The 18,273-nt window shown below is 41.8% G+C and overlaps 2 protein-coding genes across 3 annotated transcripts in view; one reads left to right on the forward strand and one right to left on the reverse strand.

Annotated features, from left to right (window-relative positions):
* The first annotated feature begins 6,815 nt into the window (after window positions 1-6,815).
* Window positions 6,816-8,371, forward strand: LOC135697008 (zinc carboxypeptidase-like). Its single transcript, XM_065216552.1, has 5 exons — window positions 6,816-7,126; window positions 7,185-7,566; window positions 7,625-7,712; window positions 7,768-8,058; window positions 8,127-8,371. The coding sequence occupies exons 1-5, from the start codon at window positions 6,834-6,836 to the stop codon at window positions 8,318-8,320; spliced, it is 1,248 nt and encodes a 415-aa protein (XP_065072624.1). The 5' UTR covers window positions 6,816-6,833; the 3' UTR covers window positions 8,321-8,371.
* The window catches only part of LOC135697005 (unconventional myosin-VIIa-like), a 47,903-nt gene continuing 37,941 nt past the window's right edge, over window positions 8,312-18,273 (reverse strand). The window contains exons 8-13 of one of the 2 annotated variants that reach the window (XM_065216547.1): window positions 14,463-14,666; window positions 12,592-14,379; window positions 12,419-12,534; window positions 9,794-9,956; window positions 8,633-9,730; window positions 8,312-8,567 (exon numbers count right to left, since the gene is read on the reverse strand). In XM_065216547.1, coding sequence (XP_065072619.1) covers window positions 8,379-8,567; window positions 8,633-9,730; window positions 9,794-9,956; window positions 12,419-12,534; window positions 12,592-14,379; window positions 14,463-14,666 — 3,558 coding nt within the window. In that variant the 3' untranslated portion in view covers window positions 8,312-8,378. The remainder of the gene's footprint in view (window positions 8,568-8,632; window positions 9,731-9,793; window positions 9,957-12,418; window positions 12,535-12,591; window positions 14,380-14,462; window positions 14,667-18,273) is intronic. The other variant, XM_065216549.1, reaches the window with a different exon arrangement.

Raw genomic sequence — 18,273 nt, forward strand, 5'->3', positions numbered from 1 at the left:
GGTCTTATAAATCTGCTCAACTTTTTCAAAAACAGCAACCTTCTATCTACTATAGTCAAGGTGTCGACCACTAGTGATTAGTGATTTTTTTCGAGTGAGATACGATAGGTCTTGTCAAATAGAACTGAAGACAGGAAACTTCTATCTAGTCGAAGTCACAAGTTAAAGCAATAAGAAGTGAAATACCCCGTAACGTGGGTAGATCACCTTTTCGTGGTACGTTACGGGATGTAAGATCTACCACCGATTCCTAGTCTTGACTACTTCAAACTAGGGGAACAGGATTTTACAGTAATCAAAGGAACACATCTTAGTCCTTGTTACTTTTTATGCCTTGTTGATAGTGATAAGTCCTCGGGTTGCGTGGACCGAGGATGATCTTGAAGCAAGGAAAAAATGAGTTAGTTAGTCTTCACCTATGTGATTCCTAATCTTCTATTCGTTGTTTCCTAGTTTGAAGTGGTTAAGACTAGGGTTCTGATGCATGGTCATTATCGGTGTCATGTCTTGTTTTTTTTGCTAAGGAATCCAATTTTGACTGACAAAGGGGCGCGCCTTTGGAGGGTGTTTCAACACTCCGAAGGGTATAAATAGCGGGACCTTTCAATTAGAATCGATTCCTTGCGATAAAGGCAAGAATGACAACTGTATCAAAACCGAATACTTCATCATTTCTCAATAGTGATGGAATAATACGACATGCACTAAACTAAGGACACGGGATATACTACAATAGATCAAATTACTGGTCGCAGTGGTTTTATGTCCCGAACAGAGGAAAAAAAAAAGAAGTGAAATAGTATACTAGCAATAATATGTTAAAAAGTATACTAGTGTGATCACTTTAAAAAAACTTTTTCAAAGACAGAAACCTTCAATGTAGTCAAGACGTCAAGTTATGCAAATAATTTATTAGTACCACCTGGAAGACGAATTCTGAACTCAACTGTTCACCTTCCAATGCCCCTTATACATCTGAACAGCTTTGATAAGGACCGCAACCCAATGACGTCATAGTAAATTTGGAACTAGTTACTAATTTAGAATTACCCGTTGCGCCTTTGAAGAAAATAAAGATATTATTTTTTTTCAATAACTAGGGCCCTAGTGGGTCACCCGTTCTAATCACCATGACATCACTGAACATATAACTTAAAATCGTGAAAGTGCGCTTACTCACTGAGTGAGTCAAAGTTTCCTCAAAAATCTGCTACACGGCCGATAAAAGTAGCTCAATACCTAAGTCAAATTCAACTCACAATTGTATTACATTGCGTAGCGCCATTGGGCACTGGGATACCCGTTGAACAAATTTAAAGTGAGCGTTGCATTGCAATTTTAGCTATTCAACGGGGTTCTACGGTAGTCAAGACGATTTTCCTAAAAAATCTAGGAACAATTTAATCATTCACTAAGTGATCCCTTTTTGTAATTTTGAGTTAAATCCGATTCAATTTTGAGTTAATCTCATTGGCCGTGTACAAGTGTACTCATAGACTTAAAAGACGTATATATCTGCCTTTTTCCAAGCAGATTTTTGAGAAAATTTTACTCACATTCTACTATTTTGTGAGAAATCCTGAGTTAGCCTTATCAGCCGTGTACGGCGTCTAACGATGTGACATCCGTCCCATCCCCAGAAGATTTGAAGCTAAACGTACAGGTAAGGTCTTTTATAACCTCACAACCGACCTCCTCTCTCTGTTCTCTCGATAGTCATAGCAAGCGAGCACGTGATTGGTTGATTGCGGCCTAAAAGTCTAATCAATTTTCAATAGTTTACTAATGATAAATTACTATAACTTTTATGCGAATCTTAAATCAATTCTGAATCAAAGCTTGTGAAAAGAATTTAAATCCATCAATAAATGGCCGTTTAAAACCTAACACTATTTCGTAACTCTTTTTTTTTATTCGCCCCCCAGTATAGTTCACAAAGACGTAGTCCAACGTCAAAAATATGATTTTCTGTTTACTTTTCTAGTCTCAACATTCTTAAACATAGAGCATAGAGGAAATAGATTAATTCTCATGTGATTTGAGGCATCGCATGATGAATTTTGATCCAAGTCTGATACTGGCCACTTCCCTGGTAATTCCCCGAAAACTGACTGGATGTGGCCAGTGTGATCCTGGCTATTCCTAATAACTGACATTGAACTGGTTGTTGAATTTTAATGTGGTATCACATGATGGTTTTTGGCCATAGTCTGAAACTTGGCCAGGTGTAGCCAATGTGGCCCAGGGCTCTCCAAATAATGACTACAATTGAATTAGTTTTTAATTCTAATGTGATTTGAGGTGTCACATTATTCGTTTGAGGTTGGAATTAGCCTCATTATGGGGGCGACCCCGGCGTAGTGGTTAACATCCATACCTCTCACGCCAATGTCACGAGTTCAAATCTCACCCCCGCACAAGTCACGAATGACCCAAGAGTGTTAAAGTGACTATAATAAAAAAAATAGCTTCATGCCACACATAAACCGGAGTATGTTCCGGTCATATTTCCGGAACCGGTTGACCGATTCCAAGAAATATTCAAAAATGCTCTATTTGACCATAATACCTTTCATTTGGCGGTTGATGCGTCCCATTCGGTTTAGTGCTGTGCAACAAGGCACTTAGCTCCCTTCGCGCTAGTTGTCTTAGAGCCAGAAGACGTGTTCAGAGAGCAAGACAGAGAGGATCGTAGAGGAGTGTTCCGAGCGCCACACTTAAACGATAGACAAAACAGGGAGCTGTGTCTAGACGCTGAAGCCAACCCCTGCGAAGATCAGAGGTCCAACGATGCCCGCTGAAATGTGCCCAGAGAAGCTGAAAGTTATCGTGGAAGGTTTTTTCTCGAAGCACGACCCAACGACCTGGCCACCTACACCGATAGTCGAAGTTTCCAACGAGGAACTCGTAGCAGTGGTGAAAGAATTGAAAGTGAAGAAAGCTCCCGGTCCGGATGGAATCCCTAACGTGGCGTTGAAAGCGGCGATCCAGGCGTCTCCGAACATGTTCAGGATAGTGCTGCAGAAATGCCTGGACGAGGGTCATTTCCCTGACAGGTGGAAGATACAGAAGCTAGTGTTGCTGCCGAAACCAGGAAAATCACTGGGGGATCCAGCATAGTATAAGCCTATATGCTTATGCTTGCTGGATACACTAGGAAAACTCTTGGAGAGGATCATCCTAAACAGGCTGTCGAAATGCACTAAGTTCGGATTCCGAAAAGGGAGATCAACGGTGGATTTAATTCATTCAACAGCGCCAGCTGGGAGGCCATCGTCCAAGCGCTGCATAGAACGAGGCTAAGGCTAAGCTATGGCTAAGTTTATTAACGTGTCTTTAAACTGTTCCCCTGCTAGAGGAGAATTTAGTTCATTCGAGACGGTGTTCAAACAGCAGCTGTTTCATCATCGTCCCCCATTGGGTCGTCCTCCCTCACACACCATGGTCTTAAGGACCTTAAAGACTGCCTCTTGTCGAATGAAGTGGACACTAGTCATTTTCTTTCCAATGCCACTTCAACTTACTTATGCTTATATCATATCGTATAAGTCAACCGCCCGCAGGAAGTTGAGTACAGTTTGTTCTGTACTCCTGTCGTTGAACAAGGCAGCCCTAAGTATGCACCTTTAGAATTGATAAAACGATCCATAAAATATTGAAAAACGTTTCATAAAAAACATCCAAATTATCCATAAAACATCGGAGAAAATCCTTAAAAAAGTGTGAATGATCCATAAAAAATATCAATATTATCAATATTTTATGTGAAATTTAGCAACACAATTGTAAAAATTTACCGCTAGATTTCTAAAGAATGAGCATTGAAACTGTACGAATTACCCATAAACATATTGCAATTGATCCATAAAACATTCAGCAATGAACCACAAACTAAAGAAAATGATCCATAACAAATCAAGTTTGAGCACTTAAAATTATAGGCATGATCCATAAATTAGACGTAGGGGAAATGGCTCTAATGTAGGCCTATGGATCTAAGATTGGGCCTATCGCTAAAAATCTGCTATTTATCAATTGTATCAATATGAACGCGTCATTGGGACAGTACTAATTGATATTTTTGGTTGCTATTGAAAATCTAGTCGATTGCTGAATTTATGTATGGGCCCAAATTAGGGACACTTAGGCCAACATTACATACACTTCCCCTATATTATTCATGTTTAGGACACTCCGCTGCATATCTACTTAGATTTACTGTCCTGCCCGTGTATTTTCAGTAGAGGTGCGAAGCGACGGGCAAGCGTCCAGAATTAGCTTCCAAAAGAAGATTCTATAATAATATTCTTAAGAAGCTTCCTATGGAAGCTTCATTTAAAAACTTCTTTAAGAAGCTTATTCTATTTTATGGAACGTTTTCCAATATTTTATGGATCATTTATTGATTTTTATATTCAAAAGTATGTTTGCCGCTGAACAATACCTCTCGGATTGAACCAACGACACCCATATCTTCCCTCAATTGTGCTCTTGCCGGGCACTCCACCAATAGATGATTTAAATCTAAAACCACACCGCATCCCTGGCAGTAGGCCACACTGCCGCTAAAACGAGGTTCATGAGTGAGCCGTGTATGACCAATCCTCAGCCTAATCAGAACTTTCTGATCTCGAGAATTAAGTGCATCTTTCCACTCTTGTGTAGTATTTATTATTTCCAGAACCGAGACCTGGTCTTCGAGACAGACATGGGACAGAGATCTATTAGGACCACAGCGAGAGTTCCACAAGGCTCTATCCTTGGTCCAACGCTTTGGAACAAGGTGTACAACAGCTTCGAGAAGGCTTCGAAGGCCATCAACGCGATAGCTAGAATCAGAACAACTCTGGTCCCATCAGTAGCAGAAGGTACTGAGGTATGGAGGTCCACCCTGTGTTGCAGCGCTGGAAACGAAGCAGAACCAAAGGAAACCGAGCCACACGTTCCAGCTCATGGCCATGCGAGTCGTGAGTGCGTACATAACCATCTCGTCGGAGCAGTATGCGTTATCAGCTGAATGATCCCTATCGGCATCACCCTGGCGCAGGACAGCGAGTGCTACAAGCGGAGAGAAGCCGGAAGAGTACGGAAAGTTGTGAGAGCGGAGTCGTTGGCTAAGTGGCAACAGGAGTGAAACACGGCGGAGAACGGTTGATGGACACATAGACTAATACCGATTCCTTTCGATTTGGGTGAACATGAAACATGGAGAAGTCAACTTCCAGCTAACACAGTTCCGGTCTGGCCACGACCAGTGTGGCAGTGTGGCAACGTCGGTGAAACGCCGGAGCATGTGGTCTTCGACTGTCCAAGGTTCGGGACAGTGCGAAGGAAGATGCCCTCTTCCAGCCAAGAATCCAGAAATTTATCTTTTTAAATCGTGGTTGAACAACTGTTTTCCAAAAACATCAGGACAGCTGTACGGATAACTTTGTGATACACTGTATGTCTAAAAAACAAACGTCATCGTATGCTTTCGTATCATGAAACGAGGCTATGTTGAAAATGCTACACGGTAAGAAAAAAGTACCCAACGGTCAGTTCACTTTTACCTACTTGTGACTAGTTTGTCTCCTTTTCTCCTTCTAATGTTGTCAAAAACGGAGGAGCAAAACCACCCAACAGGGGTAGTAAAGTGTGGGAACCTAACGTTGAGTATAATCATATTTACCTACTGTTGGGTACAACTAACTTACTTTTGGTTAAAAAGTCATTGGAAAATTCCATACGAACTGCACACAAGTAAATGAAAATTACTTTGAACCGCTTTACCTACTTTTAGGTTCCTGCACTATAGTGCCGAGATGAGTGAAAAGAACTTAATTTTGGGTACTTTTTTCTAACCGTGTATGCTTGAAAATTTGTATCATCTATTGTTACATACTAACTGTGACGGTCCGGAGCTGCTGTTTATCATCAAAGCTCAGTCGCCTTAATGGAGGATTGAGACTTTCTTATTGCTCATTGTAGATGATCGTCTCCTACTTCTTAATTAAAACTTTAGGTACAGTAAACAGTACTTTGCGAAAAACTCTCACTAATTGGTTGGAAAGACCGACTTCATCAAGTATTTGCGCCAGACAAAACAAGATTAGTACAACGTTGCCAGAGCAACTTTTATCAGTTGTAGATAACAATGCATTAGAAACGCGTGTGAGGGTGCAGACCCGTATTCAGTTAATGCTGATAGCATTTCTGAGCAAACTTGAGACAGTTTACGTGCGCTATTTTTGCATTTGTAAAATAATTTTCTCTTTAAACATGATTCCTATCTACATGCCTTTGCTTGTTTTGTTTTATTTTATCTTAGTAGCTTTAATACTATCTAGGTCATTCGTGACATCTCTGGGGATGAGATTTAAACTCATGAACCCCAAGCCCATCCCCTTTCTCTACATCAATCAATCAGCTCTCTTTGTCCACATTTTCAATAATTCACTAGCTAACCAATGAATAAATGCTATAAATTACTTGTTTGAAAATCAGTAGTCAACCAAGATACTCAAATTTGAAATAAGTTAGAAATTATAATTTTGTCCTCATCCATTTTTAAGGGCATTTACGCTTAGTTCGACTTTTTGAAGAATAAGCGATGTAAAATGCTCTGATGGGCAAGGAATCTTCATGTGAACTGATGGTCCAGTAAAAAAAACAGATTTTCTATTTTGCTAATCATAAGGAATTCCCAAAACAGTACACCCGTTATCTATGCATTGATTTACGACCTACACCGATTGCCAATCGAATCCAGTCATCAAATGACGTACATGTTCACAATGTTGATATAAAAACCTAATCCCCACGGGGTTAAACGTTTCAGTTTAATTTCTACAATGAACCGCTCGTGTATTCTATTGCTGATTGCCGCAGCAGTTTGCTCTGCGTTTGCAGAGCAGGCTCGCTTCGACAACTATCGTGTCTATCAGGTTATCATTGCCACGGAACAGCAGCTGCAGACATTGCAGTATCTGGAACAGCATCCCGATGGCTATATTTTCTGGGATCTGCCCGCTCAAACCAACATGGAACTGGAACTGGTGGTACCACCGCACAAGTATGCCGATTTTGAGGAGTTGGTCACCAAGCTGAACATGAAGACTCGATTGATGATCAAGAATTTCCAAGAGTAAGCTTTTCACGAGGGTTTGTTCGATACCTGTCCTTATATTCCAAAAATCTTCCAGAGTCATCGACAACGAACGACCGAACAAGAGCCAGCGCAATGGCTTCGGTTGGACTGACTACTACTCAACGGCCGATATCTACGCTTGGTTGAACGAGATGGTTCAGAGCTATCCGGGAATTCTGTCCAGAACCGTATATGGCAACTCTTTCGAAGGTCGCGACCTGATTGCTGTTAAACTGTCCCACAAGGCCAACAATCCTGGAATTTTCATCGAAGCCAATATCCATGCCCGCGAATGGGTGTCATCGGCTACGGCTACTTGGCTACTCAACGAACTGTTGACCTCCAGCAGTCCAGCTGTTGTCGATCTAGCTCAAAACTACGACTGGTACTTCATTGTGATGGCCAATCCCGATGGATATGAGTTCAGCCGAAATAACGTAAGTCTTGATAGCGTTTTTGCTCGATTGAAGAATATAATCGTTCCGTCTCAAACAGAACCGGATGTGGAGAAAAACTCGTCAACCAGCCACTATTCTGTGTGTTGGAGCTGATCCAAACAGGAACTTTGACTACAATTGGAGAAGTGAGTATTCTCATACTGGGTTACGAATCGGTCGATAACCCGATTTTTCTATCAGATGGAGGATCCTCAACGAATGCATGCTCGGACACGTTCTCGGGAGCAACCCCCTTCTCCGAACCGGAAACTCTAGCTATGGCCAACTACTACGCTACGATTGCCGACAAAATTGACGTTCAGTTTTCGTTCCACTCCTACGGTCAGTACCTGCTGACTCCGTACGGTTTTACTGGTGCTCCACAGCCGTCAAACAATGCCGATCTGCAGCAAATCGCCGCCAAAACTGCTGCAGCTATCCAGGCCACGTACGGAACACGATACACTTACGGAAACAGTGCTCAAGTTCTATGTAAGTTTACAAATGTACGTGAATGAATGAGAACGGTATATTCAGACCCAATCTTTTTTTCGTTTCAGACGTCACCTCTGGAAGCACCAACGACTATTTCATGGGAGTTCATGGCACCAAGCTGTCTTTCACGTTCGAATTCAGAGACACCGGATCCACTGGATTCGTACTGCCAGCCAACCAAATCATACCCAATGCCCAGGAGACACTCAATGGACTGATTGCATTCGTTGCCGAATCGAAGACTCTTGGATATTTTTGAGATTAATAGCACATGCTTTATTCATAATATAATGCTTTGAAAAGAGATAAACATGGTTCTAGTTCCTTTGTCCTTGGGTTTTGAAGTGACGAATGTAGGACGTCAGTAGGTCATCCATTTTGTAACCTTGTTTCGTTTCCAAAAGCAGCTTTGATGAACCCATCATGTTTCCGAACTTGATGTGGAAGTACGTGTTGCCCGAGCTCCAGAAGTTAAGCTCCATGTAGCTGTACTGAGTGAGGAGGTCCTGAAATCAATCATATTTTTTTTTATTAGAACTACGAATATCTCAATATGAAATTACAATCTTACTTTGGTGCGTGGATCGATCAAGTTGAAACCATGCTTGTTGATCGCCACCAACAACGTCTCCGGAAGATTCTGATCGGTTGCCTGCTTGACAACGAAGAACGTCGATCCAAACATGGGGAACTTGTGGACAATATTGACGTACTCTAGCTTCGCCCTTGACTGACTTATTCCATTCAACGAATTCACCTTCGCAATGATATCCTTCTTCCACTGATCCGGTTTCTGCATTCTCACAGCGTCTTCTGGGACTAGTGAATGCATCATCTCTGGGAAGGACTTATGGAGCAGCTGCATATCAGCCTCCTCGTAAGTTGCCCAGAATATGTACCCAGCAAGATCAACGGCTTCAAGCTTGGACACTTTGTAGTATCCCTGCAATAGCTTTGGAACTTCCTGGTGGAAGTAGAACATTTCGTCCGCGAGTGGGTCCTTTCCAGGAACTACGTTGATCCACAGTTTCTTCATGAAGAACAACTGGTATTCACATTGGATCCTGTTGTCATTCGATCGAGACGGAAGTGTTTCACGCATCCATTCCATCAGTTCATAAATGAAATCGAAGATGAAGTACTCCTCCGGTACTGAGAAAACCTTATCACCAATCTTGATGAACAAACTGAAACCTTCGTTCGACTTCAGCTCCAACCGTTTTGTGATCGTCTGCAGCAAGTCCTTGGTCTTGGTAGACGATTCAATCTGGAATGCCTCATCCGTATCGTCAGGGAAGTAGACCTTATGATATATTTCAACCGTGCGATAACGGATGGCTTCCGCTTCGACTACATACGGCGGATATTTCCTATGGCCAAGCTTCAATGTTTTCTGCACTCTCTGTAGACATTCGGCTGCAATCGGATGCTTTCTGGTCTTCAAAAATTCAAACAGCTCCTTCAGGACCTGCTGACTGGGAACCATCACTCCAGTTGCCAGCCACAGTAGATCCCAGCCACGTTCTTCGCTGATCTGGATCTGATTATCCGTGAGCTGACGCATAATCTGACAGTACAGCTCGTCCCTCAGCAGGTCGTCGTTTAGCGCCGGTCTAAATATCTTATCGGTATCAACCGGTTCGCGGCCCTTCGGTAGATCTCCCATGTACTGTGAAAAAATTGTGAAGTTTAGTAACATCGGATAGAGACATGATGAAATAGACAACTATACTTTCAGAATCCAGGTAAATAGTCCAACCGCCGTGTCAACTCTGGCTTTATCGTGCTGCAGCTTCTGCAGCAGTGGAGCCTTCATTGGCTCCCGAGTATGTCTCCAAAGTTCCTCGGATGACGATTTTCTCACGCTGCTCAAGGTGGCGGAAGAGGATGCCAAGCTGTTCGAAAAGATTCGAATTAGAACACGACTAATGCCGTCGCTTTGTTACCCAAAGTCGATACAATGATTTCGCGCTTTTGTCAGCCCCTCCGCGCATCAGACATTTTTCTTCTACTAATTTCACCTAGACTTGATTCCACGTCATCCACGTTCATCTTCAATATGATTCGTTGCGGCATATTAGAGGGTAATAAAACCACATGAGTTTGGAAGTCGACAGAAAATATCTCAAATGGGGAGGTGACAAAATCGGGAAAGCACTGTTGTTTTGATTTTTATCCAAACTGTCAATTGATGAAAATGAAGTAAATGAAAACAGATTTTTGAATAATCGAAGTGTGCCCTGCTTCTAAACGGACGCGAAAATTTGTCAGTTGTCATATTTTTCGTTTTTGTTTTTTTTCGATTTTTGCTTGAAAGCGCTTGATAAGATTTTTCTAGAAAGTGCGTGGGTATAAACATTGAAGGATTCCATAAGTTTTTTTTTTACGGAATTCCGGTCGTGTGAGCTGTGATTCGGGTTTTCCGTTATTTTCGGTTCCGTCGTGAGATTTGTATTTTCCAGTGCGCGGTTCAAGAGTAAGATTTGCGGGTCGCCATTGGTGCTTTTACGATTTTGATTACCTCTGATATTTAAGAGCAGCTGAATGCTGAAGATTCGGAAACCAGCAGCAGTTCCTTTGTATTATGTGTTATGTGTCCGAGCTGAAAAAGAAGGAGGACGAAGACGGCCAGTGGCACATCTATCGCTAGAGGCGATGCCGCTCTTCTGTTTCTGCTGCTTACAAAACGAAAACTCTGTGATTGGGACCATGTCATTTTTGAGAGATCGGTGAAATCAGAGACGTTGATAGAGACGCGCAAAGAAAATTTCTGTCAAAACAGCAGCACGGTTTTTGAGGGATCTTTTGGCAAGGTCATTGGCAACCATGGAGATAATAGAATAAGGTATTGCTGAAGCCATCATTTACCTTATCAAATATTTCGTGAAAATAATTAAGCACTTTTTTCATAATTGAGAACAATACTCCTTTCTGGTGAATTGAGCGAACAGTAATGTTTATTTACTTTGCTCGTTTGGTTCAGCGTTTGACGGTTCGTTTGGTTCTTCTTGCTTCCGTCTATGCGTGTCTCTATTCAACGTCTCTGGGTGAGATCATTCCATATTTTATATTATTTTGCGAACAATTTGAATTTGTATATGGCAACAAGTTGTGTGTTGGGTTCTTGACATTGCTGGTGTTAATGAAAATCGATCGATAAAGCAGACTTGAATTTTTCCTTATTTCCACTGTTGAACTCTGGTCAGCTGGCGTGAAGACACAAACTCACAAACACAGATATCCAGTTAAGGGGAATTTCACGGCTCCGAAAAATAATTCCGTTTTGATTTTTGTAAAGGTATTGGAGAGGAGACATCACAAATTTCTAGTCATCATGGCATAAAGCTGGACTCAAAAAAACACAAAACAGCGACATAGTTTCTTTTTAATTATGAGACGAAAAACATGTTTTTGCATGTGAATTTTCTCAGAAATTTGAGGAGGGAACTGATTTTCTTGGATTTTTTTATGGTTTTCTCCGGTATTTGCACAGTAGGCCTGGCCGTTTTGATATATTTTGCGCATCTCTGCAACATATACCAAATAGACAAGAAAAATGATGGAGGTATATTTCAAGACCAACAATTGAAACGGCCTCAACTCCATTTTGCAAACAAACCTTGTAAGCCAATTTTGTTGTGAACCGAAGTATGCCAAACAAACTTACAAAATGAACAGGTAGGGGAAATTCTCATCCGATTGTGATTTTGGTTTGCGAATGTAAGTTTTGGTTCGCGAGAAAATAGCCTTACATGGTTTGTTTACAAAATGGAGTTGAGGCCTTTTTAATTGTTGATATTGATTTATCATTTTCCAGGATGCTTTCATGAACTGGCTGTGTTGGTATTAGATTAGATTAGATTAGATTAGATTCGATTAGAAACTGGACAATTGTGCCTCCTCTCAACTAAGTATTCTTTGAAGCACTTCCAAAGTTGGACCGGCAATCAAACCTGCTGCCTCCAACATGGTATTGTCGTGTCTTAACTGAATATACTATCTGAGGTATATCTGGCATTTGAATACAACATTTAAAAGACGAGCAACCTTGTCAGAATTCAAGGGACACAACCACCGCAAAAAAAAAAACTGAACAAATACACAAATCTCCCAGCTGTGCTAGAAAATTCGATAATAGTTTTAACCTTTGATTGGTAGGTTTGCGGGATTGAGTCTGTATCTGTCTATGTTTTGAAATCATAAGAGTGATTAGTGGGCCTGTCTTCTTGATGTATTTTCGTCATCGACCAAGTGCAGGACAATTTCGATTACAATGTTAAAATCAAAAGTTTCTACATGAAATGCTGTCAGAACCGCATAAGAATCATACAACTATTTCTCAGATCATAAAACATACCTTATAGGAGACCTGAACTGATCAGCTCCAAATCGCTGCAAATTGTGCATCTTCCTTCTCTGAATGGTATTGTAATTTGGGGCTGCATGCTTTCTAGCTTTAAGAACTCCCTCTTTCTGTAATAATAAAACACATTTAGTATTGACAAATGACAACCATCTCCGGAATCTTACCCGATATAGATTCAACACCATCGCCGGGGGAGGCATGATTGTCGGTAGTACGTAAACGGCTTCCGTTGGAAAGTAGCCCGACTTTCCATTTGATTCTCCGTAACCCCAAGTAGCATCTTCCGCCAGGATCGATTCTCCAGTGAAACCTTGTCCCAACGTTACCAAATCACCCTTCAATAAGCTCAACATCGATTCCGTTTGTTCCTCACTCGAATGGGTTCGTATAGCTACGGCGTAGATGCTTCTGTTGCGCAACTCCTTCAGGATGTAGTTTACCAAATCTGTTAGCGGCTTTGCTTCGAAAGACTTGAACACGTAGTCCTCCTTCTGAATTGTACTGATGAATAACGTTCCCACTTCACTGGCATCACCCTCGTCACAATCCATTTGCATGATCTCCGGGTAAGACAACTCCACCAGCACTTGCTCCTGATCATCCACAAAGTACACTCCAGACCAGTTGACCGAAATGATCACATTACTCGACGGAAGCTTGGTACCATCGATTTGAACAGCCTCGTAGAACCGAGAGAACATCATACCCCAAGTCAACTTAGCAAACAGAACGATATCCTCCTTGGCCACTATTCTCTGCAAACCATCCTTCACGCAGCGACTTCTCTTGAATGCCGTTTCAATCAATTGCACCCAGCGAGAAGCAGTATCCGGTCTAACCAAGATCCTCGGTAAATAGTCCTTCAATCGTTCCTGAAGTGTCTTGGTGTTTAACTCCAATCCATAATCAGCATAGTACTGCAGTGCTGCCAGCATAGCAATATCTTTATCCGAAGTGCTAACCAACTCCCCAAGGTTCACCCCACGCACAACCTGGGCATAGATTAGGTTCGTAGCGATCGCATCCACTGACGGATCGTGCCACGGAGCAAACATTTCCTTCCGGAAGAATATCTTCCAGGATGCACTCCTCTCATTGCCTCCCTGTTCCTTGGCATACTGTTCACAGTTAGAAATGGCATCCATGATGAACTCCCGTCCACTTTGCAAGGGCAAAACCTTATCCTGTAGCATTACAAAAATGGAAAATCCAAAATCGTCCTTCAGCCCGATACTGTTTGCCAGCTTCTGGCACATCTCATCGGCCGTGCTAGAGGAATCGATGTCCACATTCTTGCTGGCCCCATCCATCATGGTTACGGAAACTGTGATCGGTTTCTTGCTTTTGTTCGCTTGCAGCTCCAACCATGACGGTGGTTGTCTCCTAGCGCCATTCTGTATCGTACGATCGAGCCGATGCTCACAGAAAGGAGCATACAGCTGCGGTCCATCCCGAATAAATGACCTTAGATATTTTTCAAATCGCTCCGAAGGTGGGAAACATCCTACACAAAGCGATAGCAAAATCCACCCCTTAGAATGGGAGGTAGAATTGGGATTGTTCGTCAGCTGCTTGCAAATCTGGCAGTAGATCTCGTCTCTCAATTGCTTGTTCAATATGCCATGCCCAATGATAAAATGCAACTTGTCCAAATTAGAGCTTCGGTTGTTCAAAAATTCCTGATAATCCGCAATCTCATCGGTATTCTCCACGATCGCTTTCAATTCCGCAGGAATTTTCGATTTCCGTTTCAACGTCCTATGGATCAACTTCCGTTCATGCTCGGACAAATTTTGCTGAAAAGCTTGGAAGTCTTTCGTTTTGGCAAAATTCCGCCCCAACGTAACGGTCAACTTTTGCATGACGGGCTTGTGCTTGACTTCATCGCTGTCGTCCTCATATCGCGCCTCCGCCATATCTCCCATGAAACGCAAAATCGTTATCCACAGTGCCTGTGATTTGATGGGTGAGGGGCAAAGTCACGATTCAGTAATCCGGAAAGAGAGTATAAATTTAATTAAGCCAATCTACAAACCTGTGCTGAAATGGTGTCGGCCGGGCTGGGTAAGTCTACCAGCGAGGATTTAAGCTTGCGTTTGCTGAACTGATAAGACGCATTGTTGACAAAGTACGTGGCCGCGTACTTGGCAAAGTTATAGTCGGATAAATCCTCGCGGTAGGGAAAATTTTCGCCATTTCTCAGGTAGATGGTATCGGGGGCGCTGTCGCTGTCGCTGTCCTGTTGTAAGATCCAAATGTTACATTAGGACAACTTATGGTACGTAATCAAAGATTTGATGATTGATGACTTCCAATTTACAAAATGACAAATGATCGAGCAGAACGCTTTGTCAGAAATGGAAAGCACTAATGATATAACTTTCTTCCTATTTTTTCACGACAAACAGTCTCTGCAACACATCTCGCTCGGGCCAACGAAATTGTTGACAAGCTGCTTCATGAAGTAAAGCCGAAGATGATGCACGTGTGTTAATGGGAATTGTTTTGTTATGTCTTTTCTAGATTCCGATCAAGTTGTGTCCTCAACCATATTATTGCAACAAAGCAGACAAGCAATATATCCTTCTACCCCTCAGATTCAACTATGATGCAAATAGAGTTTGTCTTAGTAGTCGTAGCAAGCGTTTTGTCTGTATCATCGGTTGCTTTATGTGTTTGAATTCGATGTAATGACATGTGTGTTGTTTATCGATTTGAGTGATGTATGCTTGAGCAGCCTTACCAGTGTGTTATTAGAAATGGAAGATCGTGAAAACTGTATGGTTAGTATGCATCAGACAATGGAAAATGGAATCGACCGGTGTAACATGAAAAACGAATTGTATATTATACATAAATACATAATGGAATGGAAATTGTGAAGTTTATAAAACGCAAAAGGCTATAGTGGTCTGAGCATGTAGCACGAATGTCGGATGAGCAACATGCGAAAATAAAGTTCAGTAGAGAACCCGGAAGAGATCGTCGACTCCACAGCAGATATCGCACACGCTGGCTTAATGCTGAAGGACATAAGATCACATTTTGTCCATAGCGACTGGAAGCGATTGGCTCAGGACTCATAATCCAGTGCACTCTCATGGCGGTAAGCTCCAATCGGTATTATCCTCGGATTAAATCCCGATCAAGAATGTCCGGCTGCTTTGATGTCGACATCAGAGTTATTCAACACGATGCTATGCAAACAATTCGCAGATCATCCAAACAGGGACGGTATTAAAAATTATTCCATTTTGGAGTTTACCGCCATCAATCTAGCAATCATGCCTTTGCTGATCGCTGATAGCTCAACTCAACATGCAACTAAAGTGTGACCCATTTAGAATTGGAACAAAAACAATTGTGCATATTTCGAATGTAGAACAACAAAGTATAAACCTGTTTCAACTAAAATGTTGAATTTTAAAAGTTCTTAAAAGGAAAAATACAAAAAAAGGTACTTTTCCAGACTCATCAACCGGCACATACTATTTGCAACCATTGTTTCGGCATGCTTATTCCACTTTGTTTTCAATTCATTAATGTTTTTAACGACACTGCCAATTCACCTACAGCTTCCTTTTCATAATAGCCCTAAACCACTCTTCCGGTCTGAGCTGGGAACAATTAGGTGGGTTGAGTTCTTTCGGAATAAACTGAATCTCGTTAGTTTCAATCAATCAATACGAAACTAACGATTTTAAATTGGCTCACCACTTTAGTAGCCTATTGGTCCCAAGCAAACGATTAACGTACCCTATTCTAGTTGAAATTCTATTACTACACTATGTTTGTTTTGATTCGATATGAAAGTTTGACAGATAACATCAGGGGTGTGTGGATTCATGCAGAACATGCAGGGGTGAGTGAAATAGCTTGGGACTGCTTGGGACCGTTGTTCTGGTACTGAGTGAGCCAAAAATAATAATGATTTTCTTCGGGACCCAGTGGTCTTAGAGTTACCTCTATGGTTCTACCATAGAGGTAACTCTAAGACTAAAAGGTCCCTAAGAAACGTGCTGAACTTTTTGGCTCAGCTCTGGTACTCTCTTCGGTCTCAAGCTAATCGATGCACCCCTCGAAACATAGGAAAATCCACGAACCCCTCATTTTATCTGTCAAACTTTCATAGCGAATCAAAACAAACATAATGCTGTACTAGAATTTCGACTAGAATGGGGTACGTTAAACGATTTTCTTGGGACCAATAGGCTAGTCAAGTAGTGAGCCAATTTAAAATCGTTAGTTTCCACCGGTTGGTTTTACCACGTTTTACTATAATGGCAGCTCGCATGATCTGGCAAAAACATGACAGGTTGCTTGTGGGATCGGATGAATGGTAATACTCATTTTTAGAGACATTCCGTCCTGTAAAGCTCTGAATTTAATGTCTTATCTGTGATGAAAACCTTTGTCTTCTTACCGCAGCTACAGATGCCCTACCAAATCATGTATTTGCGTGCAAATTTATCTGCAAATCACAATCTTGAATTGAGCAGGATCATCTCCCCGAGGCTACATTATTTAGCTTTTGATCCCTATTTAGTTGTCTGTAGACACGGTATGACTTGAAGCCTTCCCGGAGACGAATCCGTTGCACGGTACTGCGTGCGACACCGAACTTTTTGGGCAAATCACGGCCCGAGATGTTTGGATTAGACTTAATGGTCGTGATGAAATTATTCCACAGTTGACGGTTGACAGCATCCATCAAGTTGACGAAAGAAGTAAAAAGCAATTGTTGAATGCCGTCTTCGGTTGTGATCCATCACCGATCTGGTACTTCCCGACAATCACGACAATCATCTGTGCTCGTTTTGAACCAGTTGCTGCTTTGCTTGCTTATGTGATTGTGTTGGTGAGTGAGCCCAACAGCTTCCGTTTAATGTTGTCTGCTTTGTTTGTAACTCATACAGTCGCGCTTGCCGGGATGAACTTCGAATGCATAGGCATTGTTTTCATTTTCTGTCGTTTCGCTTTTTCTCATGGTTGTGATTTTCATCATCAGCAGCAAGCGTAACGTTTTGCTTGTGAGTAGCGACCATTAAGCTGGGTTTAGACAGGGCAAGTCAATTGATCAAGTCAGTTGAATTCAATTGACTTGAACGCGAATTGAACGTGTAAACCATGCCATTCAACTGACTTGATCAACTCACTTGAATTGAAAAAAGTTGAACCAGGCTCAACTTTTCAAGCCAATTGAATTCAACTGAGTTGATCATTTGAATTGCCTATTCTAAACCCAGCATTACTGGTGATTGTTGTTTGCCATGGCTCTACCTCTCACTGCGTGACAAAACGTTCTGTCAACGATAGTCAGTTGAAGCGTAGACGAGTGTCACGTGAGTGGCATGATATTTTGCATCACTGGTTGACAGTTCTCGCCCGCTTGCTTTGTGGCTTACAAACCGTCGAAATGGTTCCGCTGTACTTTTTCATTAAACGGTTTTTTTCTGGGAGAACTTAACTCTTTTACAAGCTTAGGTCCAGACCACGAAGGGTTTTCCAAATGACTGCACACAATTATTGTCCTTGTTTCTTCTTCCATTTTGAGTTTCTATGAAGCACGTTCGAACTGCGCTTCGATTTTTTATCCCCTTTTAGTAAGCTAGTGCATTGTAAATTTTTGCTTTCGTTCGTTTTTACTTGTGTCTCTGTAGTGTTGCATGTAAAGTTTATGTGTATAGGTGATATATATGGCTGAGTGTGCAATATGTAATTTGGGGATTTTGGTAAGTGATTTGCCGGTTATCTGTGTGGGTAAGTGTGCTCGTGTATTTCATTGCAAGTGCACTACACTCACGCGGACTCAGGCAAAGCTTATCACAGATAATGCAAATGTTCTA

This window comes from Ochlerotatus camptorhynchus, unplaced genomic scaffold (genome assembly GCF_037179485.1).
Source record: "Ochlerotatus camptorhynchus isolate MF236.1 unplaced genomic scaffold, CSIRO-AGI_Acam_v1.1 ptg000064l, whole genome shotgun sequence".
Classification (NCBI taxonomy): Eukaryota; Metazoa; Arthropoda; class Insecta; order Diptera; family Culicidae; genus Ochlerotatus; species Ochlerotatus camptorhynchus.